Here is a 14,290-nt window from a genome sequence, read left to right as displayed (position 1 = left end):
GTCTGAGGTCGACCTGGGACGTTTGAGGTTGGTTGGGGGAGGGGCGCCCGCCATTGCTGAGACTTGAGTAAGTGGTTTTACCCTCACAGTGTAAACAAAGCCGCCTGGAAGTTCAAACTGAGCAGAGCCCACTGCAGCTTGGCAAGGCCACTGGGGCCAGACTGCCTCTCTAGATTCCTCCTCTCTGGGCAGGGCATTTCTGAAAAAAAGGCAGCAGCCCCAGTTAGGGGTTTATAGATAAAACCCCCATCTCTTTGGGACAGAGCACCTTGGGGAAGGGGTGGCTATAGGCGCAGCTTCAGCAGACTTAAACATCCCTACCTGATAACTCTGAAGACAGCAGCGGATCCCCCACACAGCGTTTGAGCTCTGCTAAGGGTCAGACTGCCTCTTCAAGTGGGTCCCTGACCCCTGTGTATCCTGACTGGGAGACACCTCCCAGTAGGGGCCGACAGAACCTCATACAGGAGAGCTCTGGCTGGAATCTGGTGGGTGCCCCTCTGGGACGAAGCTTCCAGAGGAAGGAACAGGCAGCAATCTTTGCTGTTCTACAGCCTCCGCTGGTGATACCCAGGCAAACAGGGTCTGTAGTGGACCTCCAACAAACCGCAGCAGACCTGCAGCAGACAGGCCTGTTAGAAGGAAAACTAACAAGCAGAAAACAGCTGCATCAACATCAACAAAAAGGATGTCCACTCAGAGACCCCATCCGAAGGTCACAAACGTAAAAGACCAAAGGTAGATAAATCCATGAAGATGGGAAGAAACCTGTGCAAAACAGCTGAAAATTCAAAAAACCAGAACGCCTCTGTCCTCCAGAGGATCACAGCTCCTCACCAGCAAGGGAACAAAACTGGATGGAGAATTGAGTTTGATGAATTGACAGAAGTAGGCTTCAGAAGGTGGGTAATAACAAACTCCTCTGAGCTAAAGAAGCATGTTCTAACCCAATGCAAGGAAGCTAAGAACCTTGAAAAAAGGTTAGGTGAATTGCTAACTAGAATAACTAGCTTAGAGAAGAACATAAATGACCTGATGGAGCTGAAAAACACAGCACAAGAACTTCATGAAGCATACACAAGTATCAATAGCTGGATCGATCAAGCGGAAGAAAGGATATCAGAGATTGAAGATCAACTTAATGAAATAAAGTGTGAAGACAAGATTACAGAAAAAATGAAAAGAAACGAACAAAGCCTCCAAGAAATATGAGACTATGTGAAAAGACCAAATCTACGTTTGATTAGTGTACCTGAAAGTGACAGGGAGAATGGAACCAAGTTGGAAGACACACTTCAGGTTATTATCCAGGAGAATGTCCCCAACCTAGCAAGGCAGGCCAACGTTCAAATTCAGGAAATACAGATAACACCACAAAGATACTCCTCGAGAAGAGCAACCCCAAGACACATAATGGTCAGATTCACGGAGGTTGAAATGAAGGAAAAAATGTTAAGGGCAGCCAGAGAGAGACGTCAGGTTACCTACAAAGGGAAGCCCATCAGACTAACAGCAGATGTCTGCAGAAACCCTACAAGCCAGAAGAGAGTGGGGGCCAATATTCAACATTCTTAAAAGAATTTTCGTGGCACACGCCTGTAATCCCAGCTACTCCGGATGCTGAGGCAGAGAATTGCTTAAACCTGGAGGGGCGGAGGTTGCAGTGAGCCAAGATCATGCCACTGCACTCCAGCCTGGGCAACAGAGCGAGATTCTGTCTCAGAAAAAAAAAAGAAAATTTCAACCCAGAATTTCATATCCAGCCAAACTAAGCTTCACAAGCAAAGGAGAAATAAAATCCTTTACAGACAAGCAAATGCTGAGAGATTCTGTCACCACCAGGCCTGCCTTACAAGAGCTCCTGAAGGAAGCACTAAACATGGAAAGGAAAAACCGGTGCCAGCCACTGCAAAAACATACCAAATTGTAAAGACCATCAACACTATGAAGAAACTGCATCAACTAACGGGCAAAAAAACCAACTAGCATAATGACAGGATCACATTCACACATAACAATATTAACCTTAAATCAAATATGGGCTAAATGCCCCAACTAAAAGACACAGACTGGTAAACTGGATAAAGAGTCAAGACCCATCATTGTGCTGTATTCAGGAGACCCATCTCACATGCAAAGACACACATAGACTCAAAATAAAGAGATGGAGGAAGATCTACAAGCAAATGGAAAGCGAAAAAAAGTAGGGGTTGTAATCCTAGTCCTGATAAAACAGACTTTAAACCAACAAAGATCAAAGAGACAAAGAAGGGCATTACATAATGGTAAAGGGATCAATGCAACCAGAAGAGCTAACTATCCTAAATCTACATGCAACCAATACAGGAGCACCCAGATTCATAAAGCAAGTTCTTAAAGAGCTACAAAGAGACTTAGGCTCCCACACAATAATAATGGGAGACTTTAACACCCCACTGTCAATATTAGATCAACGAGACAGAAAATTGACAGGGTATTCAGGACTTGAACCCAGCTCTGGACCAAGCAGACCTAATAGACATCTACAGAACTCTCCACCCCAAATCAACAGAATGTACATTCTTCTCAGCACCTCATCACACTTATTCTAAAACTGACCACAAAATTGGAAGTAAAACACTCCTCAGCAAATGCAAAAGAATGGAAATCATAACAGTCTCTCAGACCACAGTGCAATCAAATTGGAACTCAGGATTAAGAAACTCACTCAAAACCACACAACTACATGGAAACTGAACAACCTGCTCCTGAATGACTACTGGGTAAATAACGAAATGAAGGCAGAAATAAAAGTTCTTTGAAACCAATGAGAACAACGACACAGCGTACCAGAATCTTTAGGACACATTTAAAGCAGTGTTTAGAGGGAAATTTATAGCACTAAATGCCCACAAGAGAAAGCAGAAAAGATCTAAAATCAACACCCTAACATCACAATTAAAAGAACTAGAGAAGCAAAAGCAAACAAATTCAAAAGCTAGCAGAAGACAAGAAATAACTAAGATCAGAGCAGAACTGAAGGAGATAGAGACACAAAAAATCAATGAATCCAGGAGCTGTTTTTTTGAAAAGATCAACAAAATAGAACTCTAGCCAGACTAATAAAGAAGAAAGGAGAGAATATTCAAATAGATTCAACAAAAAATGATAAAGGGGAGATCACCACTGATCCCACAGAAATACAAACTACCATCAGAGAATACTATAAACATCTCTACACAAATAAACTAGAAAATCTAGAAGAAATGGATAAATTCCTGGGCACATACACCCTCCCAAGTCTAAACTAGGAAGAAGTCAAATCCCTGAATAGACTGATAACAAGTTCTGAAATTGAAGCAGTAATTAATAACCTACCAACCAAAAAATGTCCAGGACCAGATGGATTCACAGCCAAATTCTACCAGAGGTACAAAGAGGAGCTGGTACCATTCCTTCTGAAACTATTCCAAACAATAGAAAAACAGGGACTCCTGCCTAACTCATTTTATGAGGCCAGCATCATCCTGATACCAAAACCTGGCAGAGACGCAATAAAAAAAGAAAATTTCAGGCCAATATCCCTGATGAACATCAATGCAAAAATCCTCAATAAAATACTGGCAAACTGAATCCAGCAGCACATCAAAAAGCTTATCCACCACGATCCAGCTGGCTTCATCCCTGGGATGCAAGGCTGGTTCAACATACACAAATCAATAAAGGTAATCCATCACATAAACAAAACCAATGACAAAAACCAGATGATTATCTCAATAGATGCAGAAAAGGCCTTCGACAAAATTCAACACCCCTTCATGCTATAAACTCTCAATAAACTAGGTATTGATAGAACGTATCCCAAAATAATAAGAGCTATTTCTGACAAACCCACAGCCAATATACTGAATTGGCAAAAACTGGAAGAATTCCCTTTGGAAACCAGCACAAGACAAGGATCCTCTCTCTCACCACTCCTATTCAACTATTCAACATAGTATTGGAAGTTCTGGCCAGGACAATCATGCAAGAGAAAGAAATAAAGGGTATTCAAATAGGAAAGGAGGAAGTCAAATTGTCTCTGTTTGCAGATGACATGATTGTATATTTGGAAAACCCCATCATTTCAGCCCAAAATCTCCTTAAGCTGATAAGCAACTTCAGCAAAGTCTCAGTATACAAAATCAACGTGCAAAAATCACATGCGTTCCTATACACCAATAACAGACAAACAGAGAGCCAAATCATGAGTGAACTCCTATTCACAATTGCTACAAAGAGAATAAAATACCTAGTAATATAACTTACAAGAGATGTGAAGGACCTCTTCAAGGAGAACTGCAAACCACTGCTCAAAGAAATGAGAGAGGACACAAATAAATGGAAGAACATTCCATGCTCATGGATAGGAAGAATCAATATTGTGAAAATGGCCATACTGCCCAAAGTAATTTATAGATCCAATGCTATCCCCATCAAGCTCCCATGGATGTTCTTCACAGAACTGGAAAAAACTACTTTAAATTTCATATGGAAGCAAAAAAGAGCCTGCATAGCCAAGGCAATCCTAAGCAAAAAGAACAAAGCTGGAGGCATCACGCTACCTGCCTTCAAACTATACAACAAGGCTACGGTAACCAAAACAGCATGGTATTGGTACCAAAACAGCATGGTATTGGTACCAAAACAGATATACAGACCAATGGAACAGAACAGAGGCCTCAGAAATACGACCACACATCTACAACCATCTGATCTTTGACAAACCTGACAAAAACAAGCAGTGGGGAAAGGATTCCCTATTTAATAAATGGTGTTGGGAAAACTGGCTAGCCATATGCAGAAAACTGAAACTGGACCCCTTCCTTACACCTTTTACAAAAATTAACTCAAGATGGATTAAAGACTTAAATGTAAGACCTAAAACCATAAAAACCCTAGAAGAAAACCTAGGCAATACCATTTAGGACACAGGCATGGGCAAAGACTTCATGACTAAAACAGCAAAAGCAATGGCAACGAAAGCCAAAATTGACAAATGGGATCTAATTAAACTCAAGAGTTTCTTCACAGCAAAAGAAACTATCATCAGAGTGAGCAGGCAACCTACAGAATGGGAGAAAATTTTTGCCATCTTCCCATCTGATAAAGGGCTAATATCCAGAATCTACAAAGAACTTAAATTTACAAGAAAAAAACAACCCCATCAAAAAGTGGGCGAAGGATATGAACAGACACTTCTCAAAAGAAGACATTTATGCGGCCAACAAACATGACAAAAAGCTCATCATCATTGGTCATCAGAGAAATGCAAATCAAAACCACAATGAGATACTATCTCAGGCCAGTTAGAATGGCGATCACTAAAAAGTCACGAAACAACAGATGCTTGAGAGGATGTGGAGAAATAGGAACACTTTTACACTGTTGATGGGAGTCTAAATTAGTTCAATCACTGTGGAAAACAGTGTGGCGATTCCTCAAGGATCTAGAACTAGAAATACCATCTGACCCAACAATCCCATTACTGGGTATATACCCAAAGGCTTATAAATCATTTTACTATAAAGACACATGCACATGTATGTTTACTGCAGCAGTATTCACAATAGCATAGACTTGGAACCAACCCAAATGCCCATCAATGATAGACTGGATAAAGAAAATGTGGCACATATACACCATGGAATACTATGCTACCATAAAAAGGATGAGTTCATGTCCTCTGCAGGGACATGGATGAGGCTGGAAACCATCATTCTCAGCAAACTAACACAGGAACAGAAGACCAAACACCACATGTGCTCCCTCATACGTGAGAGTTGAACAATGAGAACACACTGACACAGGAAGGGGAACATCACACATCGGGGCCTATTTGGCGGGTGGGGGGCTGGGGGTGGGATAGCATTAGGAGAAGTACCTAATGTAGATGACGGGTTGATGGGTGCAGCAAACCACCATGGCACGTGTATACCTATGTAACAAACCTGCACGTTTTGCACATGTATCCCAGAACTTGAAAGTATAATAATAATAAAAAAAACTAATAAGGCAGGATTGAAGTATGAGGCTGGTAGAGAGATATAAACAAAAGCAAAAAAATAAATGACAAAGAAAAGAGACATGTTGCAAGTTAACTGCAAAAGCAAACACCTCATAAGGGGGAAATACTTTGTAAATAAAGTATGTAAGAATAATCTATGAAGGAAATGCCAAGAGTCAAACAACACAGGCGTCACATTCTGGGTGTGAAAGATGAGAAATCTAAGGAAAATACGAAGGCCCCAGTCTCTTAGGAGGCTTAGAGAATTTAAACGCCGACATTATAAACAATATTTTCTTCTCCCAAGTGAGGGGAATCATCATTATGGATAAGCGGGGGCAGTTCCCCAAATGTGCAACGTCTTTTTGTTCTCTTTTGAAACATCAAGCAGACAGTAAAACAAAAGTCAGAATTACTTCCCCTAGAGAAGTTATGGCAAATACCCTCTGGAGGATGATAGGCATTTTTAGTAACATACAAATCTCCTCTTTGGTGGGCTTATAATAAAGGAAGGAAAGCACTGTCCCCCCACAGACACGCAGGCAGGCTCCTCAAGCCTAGGAGGGCCTTTCCTGCCACCAGGTGGAATGTGCCAACCTACTCCTCCTCCAGGAAGTGAAATGTAAACACAAGCTGCTGCTGCATGTCCCACAGCTTGTGACTTCGGCATCTTATTCAGTTACTAGAAACGGGCAGTGTGGGATTAAATTTTCTTTTCAAGCATAAGATAACCCACGGAGAAGAGCAACAAAGCACGACCAGCCTAAAGTCCTGCGATTGATTGTAGGTGTGAAACCCAGTATCAGATAATGGAACATGCTGTTCACTGGGGAGCTGCAGAGGCACATATCTGATGGACTCCACATACTTTGATGGGTTACCAGGGCCTGAAGTTTAGGGTGACACAGGCTAAACACATCAGTGGGTACAATGCTAGGGATACCTATCAAAGGGAGAAGTGACAGCACTTCACAGAACTCACCCCAGTACGACGCCTAATTCTTTCACATGGACTCGTGTGTGTCCCCGGAGATATTCAGATAGCATTTTACTTTTAAGGTACATCTCCTGTAGTCTATCTTCAAGATGCATGATGCACTGCAAAGCCAAGAACATTCACAATGAGGGCTAGAAGTCAAATCTCTGCCAATATTTTAAGAGTCAGCATTTTCTTAATTCATTTCTAACTACACAGCTTTAATCTCATCAGTTTCAAATACACTTAAAAAATCACGAGCCATCTCAAACCCTACCACTACCAGGTATAAGAATAGGTTCTTGTAAAACAAAGTTTACTTTTGCTAACTATTAAGATTTACATATGTATTATTCTAGTCTTTTTAAACAAGTATTTTTTCCATAGTTGAAATCATTCCAAAAGTATGTTTCTTGCCTTTAAAAAATTTATAATAATCCTTTCCCACATTAAGAACTCCTTGATATAATTTTTATAGCTAAACAATCTTGAGAATGTGAATTTACGCATAACCACATAGCAATTTGCATTTTTGTTATAAATAATTTAGTAAACAGTATGGTTTTTGTTTTTTTCCCCCAATATCTCAGATTATTCTGGCCCAGTACATTTCCAGAGGAGACTGACCGGAACAGGTCATTTTGAACCTCCCCCACAACTTTTTTTTTTTCTTTTGCTTTCAAGAGTGTATTTTAACTAGGTCTTTAATAACAATAAAGAAAAGGCAATTATTTTCAGGACATCTTTACCCTTGGAATTGTGTTCAGCTTCATTTTTTTAGAGAATAGCAACCATCTGTGTCTTTCACCAGAGGCAAATGCTTTTGCATTTGGCAGGCAGATACCCGAGCATCTTCAGTAAGACACCTGATGGCTTTGGCAAGGGTAATTCCATCATACATAATTTTCTTCTAGACCATTAGGCCTGTTATTTTCAAGGTAAAAAGATTAACAGATGCATTTGAAAATGTTAATCTTGACCATCTGGGCTGATCAGTGACATGGAAAAAATATCTATCAGAGATGTAATCTTTTCAGTTTTTCATTGGTTTAAAATCTTAAATACATTGTGTCAGGTGGATGAAACACAACTGCTAAGTGACTAAGAGTAATAAAGTAAGGAGGATTTCACCAATTCTCATGGAAATGCTCCTCCAAGTAAACAAGGTGGTAAAAGGATCTTTATTAGCTTTCAGTTCCTTATGGAGTGAAATAGAAAATTTTTATTAAGAGTCACAAAACATTAAAAATAATATTCATATTACATTGAACCCTTTCTGTTTGGAAAAAGTAATTACAGTGTTCACAGCCTATATGAAAACTGTATGATGCAGTGTGGAAATAAGAACTGTGGTCTATATGAAATATATACTAGACGTGAAATCAAAGCATTTAGACAACTTTTAGCCAGTCACAGTGGCTCACGCATGTAATCCCAGCACTTTGGGAGGCTGAGGTAGGAGGATCACTTGAGCGCAGGAGTTCAAGACCAACCTAGGCAACATAGTGAGCCTCTGTCTCTACAAAAATTAAAAAATTACCTGGGCATAGTGGCACACACACCTGTAGTCCTAGCTACTCAGGAGGCTGAGGTGGAAGGATTGCTTGAGCCTAGGAGGTCAAGGCTGCAGTGAGCCAAGATCATATTACTGCACTATAACCTGGGTGACAAAATGAAACTCTGTCTCAAAAAAAAAAAAAAAAGAAAAACATTTTTTAAAAGACTTGATTATTCCATTGAACATGCTGGGGGCTTTTTTAACTCCTCTTTCTGGGAGTTTATTCCTGAGATGGATTTCTCCAATTTTTAACTTCTAAAATTTCAAATAGCTACTTTCTCTTTTTGTATTGAAGGTTCTAAAAGCCATTTAATCACAGGTTTCATTCAAGTGATTTTTTTTAAGGAGAATTTTAAACTGCAGATAAAATTTTCTTTGATCTTGGTTTTGTCAGGTTAAATAAGTCATTCACACTAGTAAGTGCTTGAACATACTTCTGTCCAAAGGAAGTAAAAAGAATTAACTATAACAATTTATTGCTTTGATAACCAAGATGTCAACTATGACAAGACGTATGTATTATAGAATGAAATATAAAAGTTTGGCAAATACTTATGAAGTAAACTATGAAGTCTAATATACATTACTTCTCTTACAGAAAAGGAAACATTAGCCTCTAAATCAGCATAACTCAACCTGCTTTTAGAAGGAGAAACTGCCTACTACTGTAGAACGAAAAATAAGATCATAATAATCCATAAGTGCTTCTCATATTGCCCCAGGACAGATGTCTTGCAAGAGTATGCTTCAGCTTAAAGCCCAAATAAAGAGTTTGGAAAAAAGGTGTTGTCAGTCTTTGCAACCATTAATATTGTTTCATGAAACTAATTGTTATTGACTATCATACTAATAGTAGCTGTTTACTGAGTGCTTATAACATCTAACACTATTCCAAGTGCTTTACATTCATTCTCTAATATAATTTCATAACCATAGGAGATAGGTTCTATTATTTCCCCAGCTTTGCAGATAAGGAAATTAAGGCTTTGAAAGATTACATGGTTAGGAAGTAGCAGAACTTGGATTTGACCCCCCAGTTATGGGACGCTAAAGCTGACATATATGGCTTTTAAAGTATTTTATAATATTGGCATGGTGCTTTAGCAGTAAAAAGCAGTTATATGCCTAATTTTCAGAAGATTCTCACAGCACCCTTGTTGAACAGGTACTATCTTCCTTTTACAAATAAGAAAGCTGAGGTTCGGAGAGACTCGGGATTGTCCACTGTTACACAACTAACCAACGGCAAAGCCTAGACCATAACCCAGCTACGCTCAGTGGTCTTCCTGCCTTGCCACACTGTCACGACTTTGATAACAACCAGACGGTATTTCAGAGCACCTTCTTCAAAGTCATAAAAGTCTAGACTCTTTTTGAGGAATGGGTACAAGTATAGATTTGGTCATAAAAACACAGGACAATGACCATTACATTAGCAATTAGCGTAGGTAATTAATATTTAAAAACTTCTTGCTTTGTTGGGTAAACAGGTTTGCATCATTTTTGGAGGCCAGGAGGCAGATAACAGATGTTTTGGTTTGGGGCTGTGCTGCAGAGAACAGCGCTGTGCAGATGGGAAGGAACAGCAGAGAAAGCAGACTCTTTCCTCACACACCTGTCTCTGAGGTCAGCCCATCCAAGCTCTACCCAGCTATATGCCATATGCCCTTAAGCTTCTCTCTCTCACTTTTTAAGTGTTCATCATCACTGGAAAAGCTTTTCTTCTTTTGAAACCTTTCCCCCTCCCTCTCTAAATGTATTTTCTCTTTCTTTCAATTTCTCTGCACATACGCAGATACTGAGATTTTGTCGTGCACGTTAATTCCAGTGGCTGGGGGGAGCTACTGATACTTTTCTAAGGGTGTATAGGCTCTGTCTGTTGTTATGAAAGTGATTTTAAAATCCCATTTGGAAAGAAGCGGATTGCTTGAGCCCAGGAACTCGAGACCAGACTGAGCAACATAGCAAAACCCATCTCTACAAAAAATACAAAAATTAGCTGGCGTGGTGGCACATGCCTCTAGTCCCAACTACTCAAGAGGCTGAGGTGGGAGGATCACTTGAGCCCGGAGGCGGAGAGATCATGCCACTCACTCCAGAGTGAGACTCTGTCAAAAAAAAAAAAAAAAAAAAAAAAAGCAACAATTGATATAATCTTACATGTGTATAGTACTTCAAAGTTGGAAATGTTTATACAAATGATATTCTATTTTATCCTTAACACCTTTGTGTAAATGTTTGCTTAATAAAAGGAACTACAATCCCTTCAGAAACTGGCCTACTTATTATAATATCAATCTAATAAAACGAGAACTCATGAGTTCTCCAGTGGATGATTTACAGTTTCCTTTTATGCTTGATCTCTCCACCCATTCCTTATTTACTGCACCATACACCTCATTCCAAAAAATTCCAGTGCCGCTCCTCGTTATTTGTTTCACAGAAGAGCTATTGTTACTGAAATCTATCCTGTTGCGGGTTTTATGTTTCATGTTCTAGTTTTAGTTATGCTAATCTCCAATTATGTTAAAACAGTACTTTTGAATTTGTGATTTTATAATCAAAATGTTGTTAAAAGCATTTTAAAACTAGATTTCTTTGGTGATATAAGAACCAGTACTTACAAAATCAGCAGGGAGGTGAAGCTTGTAGAGCTGTAAAATGGACTGAAGCAAACTGGACACCTGACTAGAGACCAGGACATCCTGGCCTAGTTTCATGTTGTCCGTCACTTTCCTCTGACTTGTAGCTACCTGCACACTCCATTTATCCGTGTCTGCGATAATACAGACAGCTTCAGCTATTGGCTCATCCAGGACTGGATGCTGAAAAAGAAACACAAAGGGTTGGGTTTATTTATCCAGGTGAGTCCAAAAGGTCAAAGTTTCACTACTGATGAATACATTTAAATGTAAAATTCTTGACAGCCAGGCAGTTATGGATAGAGCAGATTTAACAACTGGTAAATTATGCCATAGGGTAAATAGGGTAAACATTGAAGCAGTCACAAGGACTTTTTTAAAGACCTAATTTCTCAAAACAAATCAAAGTGTAACTGCTTGGGAGGGATGGGTGTGGGAGGGGGAGGATAGAGAGAGCCAGAGACAGGGAGACCTGCCTCAAAGCCAATGCACAAATGCACATTTTTCTAACCCTCATTTACCAAGGAAAATTAGTACTGGCTGCTTCCGTCCTTACTCCCTTCTACTATCCTGGGGTGACTGCTTGATTCTTTTGGCTGCTTAAATAACTTCCTCCAATAAATCCATCCGAATTTTCCTTTGAAGAATGGTCTTTCTTAGACAAGGCCCAGTGAGACTGCAATCGGGTCCATCCTTCCTCTATCAAGGTGTGTTCGTATGGCCCAAGCTATGCCAGCTGGATGCTCCTTCCCTGGGAATTCCTTCTAAGTACCAGCACAGAAGACCAAAAACGGTTGGCACTACCATATTCCTGCCCAGACAGCAATTAGTACAAGGCCTGGTGGGACTTAGTACAAACACCTTCAAGTAGTCCATGGTTCCTAGAACTCCAGAATTGCCTTGTTGCCTATTTGAACCCTAATTCTTTTGTCTTCTCATCAATTCTATACATTCCTAATATTCCTCCACTAAAGTCCCTCCTGTATAAGTTAACAAGAGTTGCTAATTGCAACAAAGAACCCAAAGAGATATACAGCTTTGCCACTGGACCACGGTTACCTGTGATTTTTACGACTTAATCCAAGTAGTGGGAAGGCTGCAAATACAAATCAAAGATGCATAATGTAATACTGTAATTTTAACAGGTGATCTGACTCCCTAGTCTTGGACTCTGTTACTAAAAGGGGAGCCTGTGCAGCTTTGTATTCCTTCTCACAAATGGGAAAGAGAGTGGTGAGATGAATGAAAACTTCGGCGGATCAACATTTTTTCCTACTATTATCCAAGGTGGAATAGTAGGAAAAATAGTAGGAAAAACCCTGGTAATAGGGTTTATATTTTTCCCTATTATCAGGGTTTATAAAAATATAAGGGTTTAAAAAGATATAAATCCTATTATCAGGATTTATATTTTTCCCATTGAAAGGAACAGCAATCAGGCAAAGTCTGATGTTCTACATTTATTTGTCTGTTCAAATAATTTTAAACATGAGAGATAAAGAATTTGATAAAGTATACTTTTGAATTCATAAACCCCAGTTTCCCAAGACAGTTCTCATTTTGTAGAATTGTTAACTGAAAAGTACAAAGATTTTCTTACACACATAATGACCCCATCACCATTTTCAACCAAAGCTTTTCATGACCCTTTCACCTCTACGCTTCTTACACATGCATATATACACTCTCCAAAACGGACAACTAAAGATACAAGGCTTCAGTGACTTCTCTTTACAAGTTCCTCCAAGGTCTTGTTCATCATGTGTTATAAATTTACAGCAAGATGATGACGACTTGCCATCAATGAGTCTGGTCCTTATGGAAAAAAAAAAAAAAAGGAAATTTGAACACTTAAAATATTTGTATTTTGAGCTCAAACTCCTTCACTGCTTTGCATTTGTCAGAAATCCACAACATGCTGGTCATGCCACAGGACAGATCTATATTAGGGACCTTTCCCTCATACTGACCATATGTCAACATAGAGACAATGAGTTGAACGTATGCCTGTCACCTTTCACAGTGAATTCTAGCTTTTGCAAGGGGCAAAGGGAGGAAGAGGATTGATTTGCAGTAGGTAATTTGGGCCCTAGGTTCAAATCGAACTTAGTCTTCTAAATGATCTTCCCACTGCAGTGGTAGGGAAGGGAAGAGTGTGTCAATCCCCAACAGTGCATAGACTGTAAGTTATATAGTACCACTACCAACACAAAAGGCTTTGTTTTAAGCAACTAACTGCTGGAATAAGGGCCAAGAGGCATACTAGGAAGGTGACGGATGGAAGATTCTGCAAGCCTAGGTTTTATCAGAAGGCTGTAGATTTACATGCAATAACAAAAAGGGACAGAGAGGTTGGCTCAATTATTTTAAAAGTAAGCATGCAAGAGAAATGTAAAACTAAAAAATACTAACATGAAAAATCAGCACAAGTCTTTGTATTTATTTATTTTTTAGAGACAGGGTCTTGCTTTTGCCCAGGCTGGAGTGCAGAAGTCTGATCACAGTTCACAGTAACCTCAAGCTCCCGAGCTCAAGTGATCCTCCTGCCTCAGCCTCCCAAGTAGCTGGACTACAGACATGTGCCACCATACCTGGCTAATTAAAAAAAGTGTTTTTGTAGAGATGGGGTCTTGCTATGTTGCTCAGGCTGGTCTCAAACTCCTGGCCTCAAGTGCTCCTCCCACCTCTGCCTCCCAAAGAACTGGGATTATAGGTGTGAGCCACTACATTTGGCCTCCAAAGTTTTTTTTTTTTTTTTTTTTGAGACAGTTTTGTTCTGTTGCCCAGGAGTGAAGTGGTGCAATCTCAGCTCACTGCAACACCTGGCTCCTGCATTCAAGCGATTCTCATGTCTCCTGGGTAGCTGGAATACAGGTGTGTACCACCATACCCAGCTAATTTTTGTACTTTTAGAAGAGACAGGGTTTTGCTGTGTTGGCCAGGCTGGTCTCTAACTCCTGGCCTCAAGTGATCTGCCTGCCTTGACCTCTGAAAACGCTGGGATTATAGGCTCAGAAGTCATTTTTAAATTACTGGAGCAAAGAGGCAGAATCTGAGGTAGAGACCTGAGTAAAGACGAAAGAACAATG

General features: G+C 39.9%; 2 protein-coding genes across 8 annotated transcripts in view; one reads left to right on the top strand and one right to left on the bottom strand.

Moving 5' to 3' along the window:
* The window catches only part of SPMIP2 (sperm microtubule inner protein 2), a 141,491-nt gene extending 131,749 nt beyond the window's left edge, over nucleotides 1-9,742 (top strand). Inside the window, exon 5 of the mRNA XM_002815255.4 lies at nucleotides 9,158-9,742. Within this exon, the coding sequence (XP_002815301.1) occupies nucleotides 9,158-9,172 (15 nt within the window). The 3' untranslated portion in view covers nucleotides 9,173-9,742. The remainder of the gene's footprint in view (nucleotides 1-9,157) is intronic.
* The window catches only part of FNIP2 (folliculin interacting protein 2), a 137,838-nt gene that overhangs the window by 5,200 nt on the left and 118,348 nt on the right, over nucleotides 1-14,290 (bottom strand). For all 7 annotated transcript variants that reach the window (XM_002815254.6, XM_009240411.4, XM_063723702.1 and 4 more), the window contains 2 exons: nucleotides 11,184-11,384; nucleotides 7,008-7,123 (listed from right to left, as the gene is read on the bottom strand). In XM_002815254.6, coding sequence (XP_002815300.2) covers nucleotides 7,008-7,123; nucleotides 11,184-11,384 — 317 coding nt within the window. The remainder of the gene's footprint in view (nucleotides 1-7,007; nucleotides 7,124-11,183; nucleotides 11,385-14,290) is intronic.

The sequence above is a fragment of the Pongo abelii genome, chromosome 3, assembly GCF_028885655.2.
Source record: "Pongo abelii isolate AG06213 chromosome 3, NHGRI_mPonAbe1-v2.0_pri, whole genome shotgun sequence".
NCBI lineage: Eukaryota > Metazoa > Chordata > Mammalia > Primates > Hominidae > Pongo > Pongo abelii.
The sequence above is the reverse complement of the archived record's forward strand: the minus strand, read 5'-3'. Positions and strand labels throughout refer to the sequence as shown.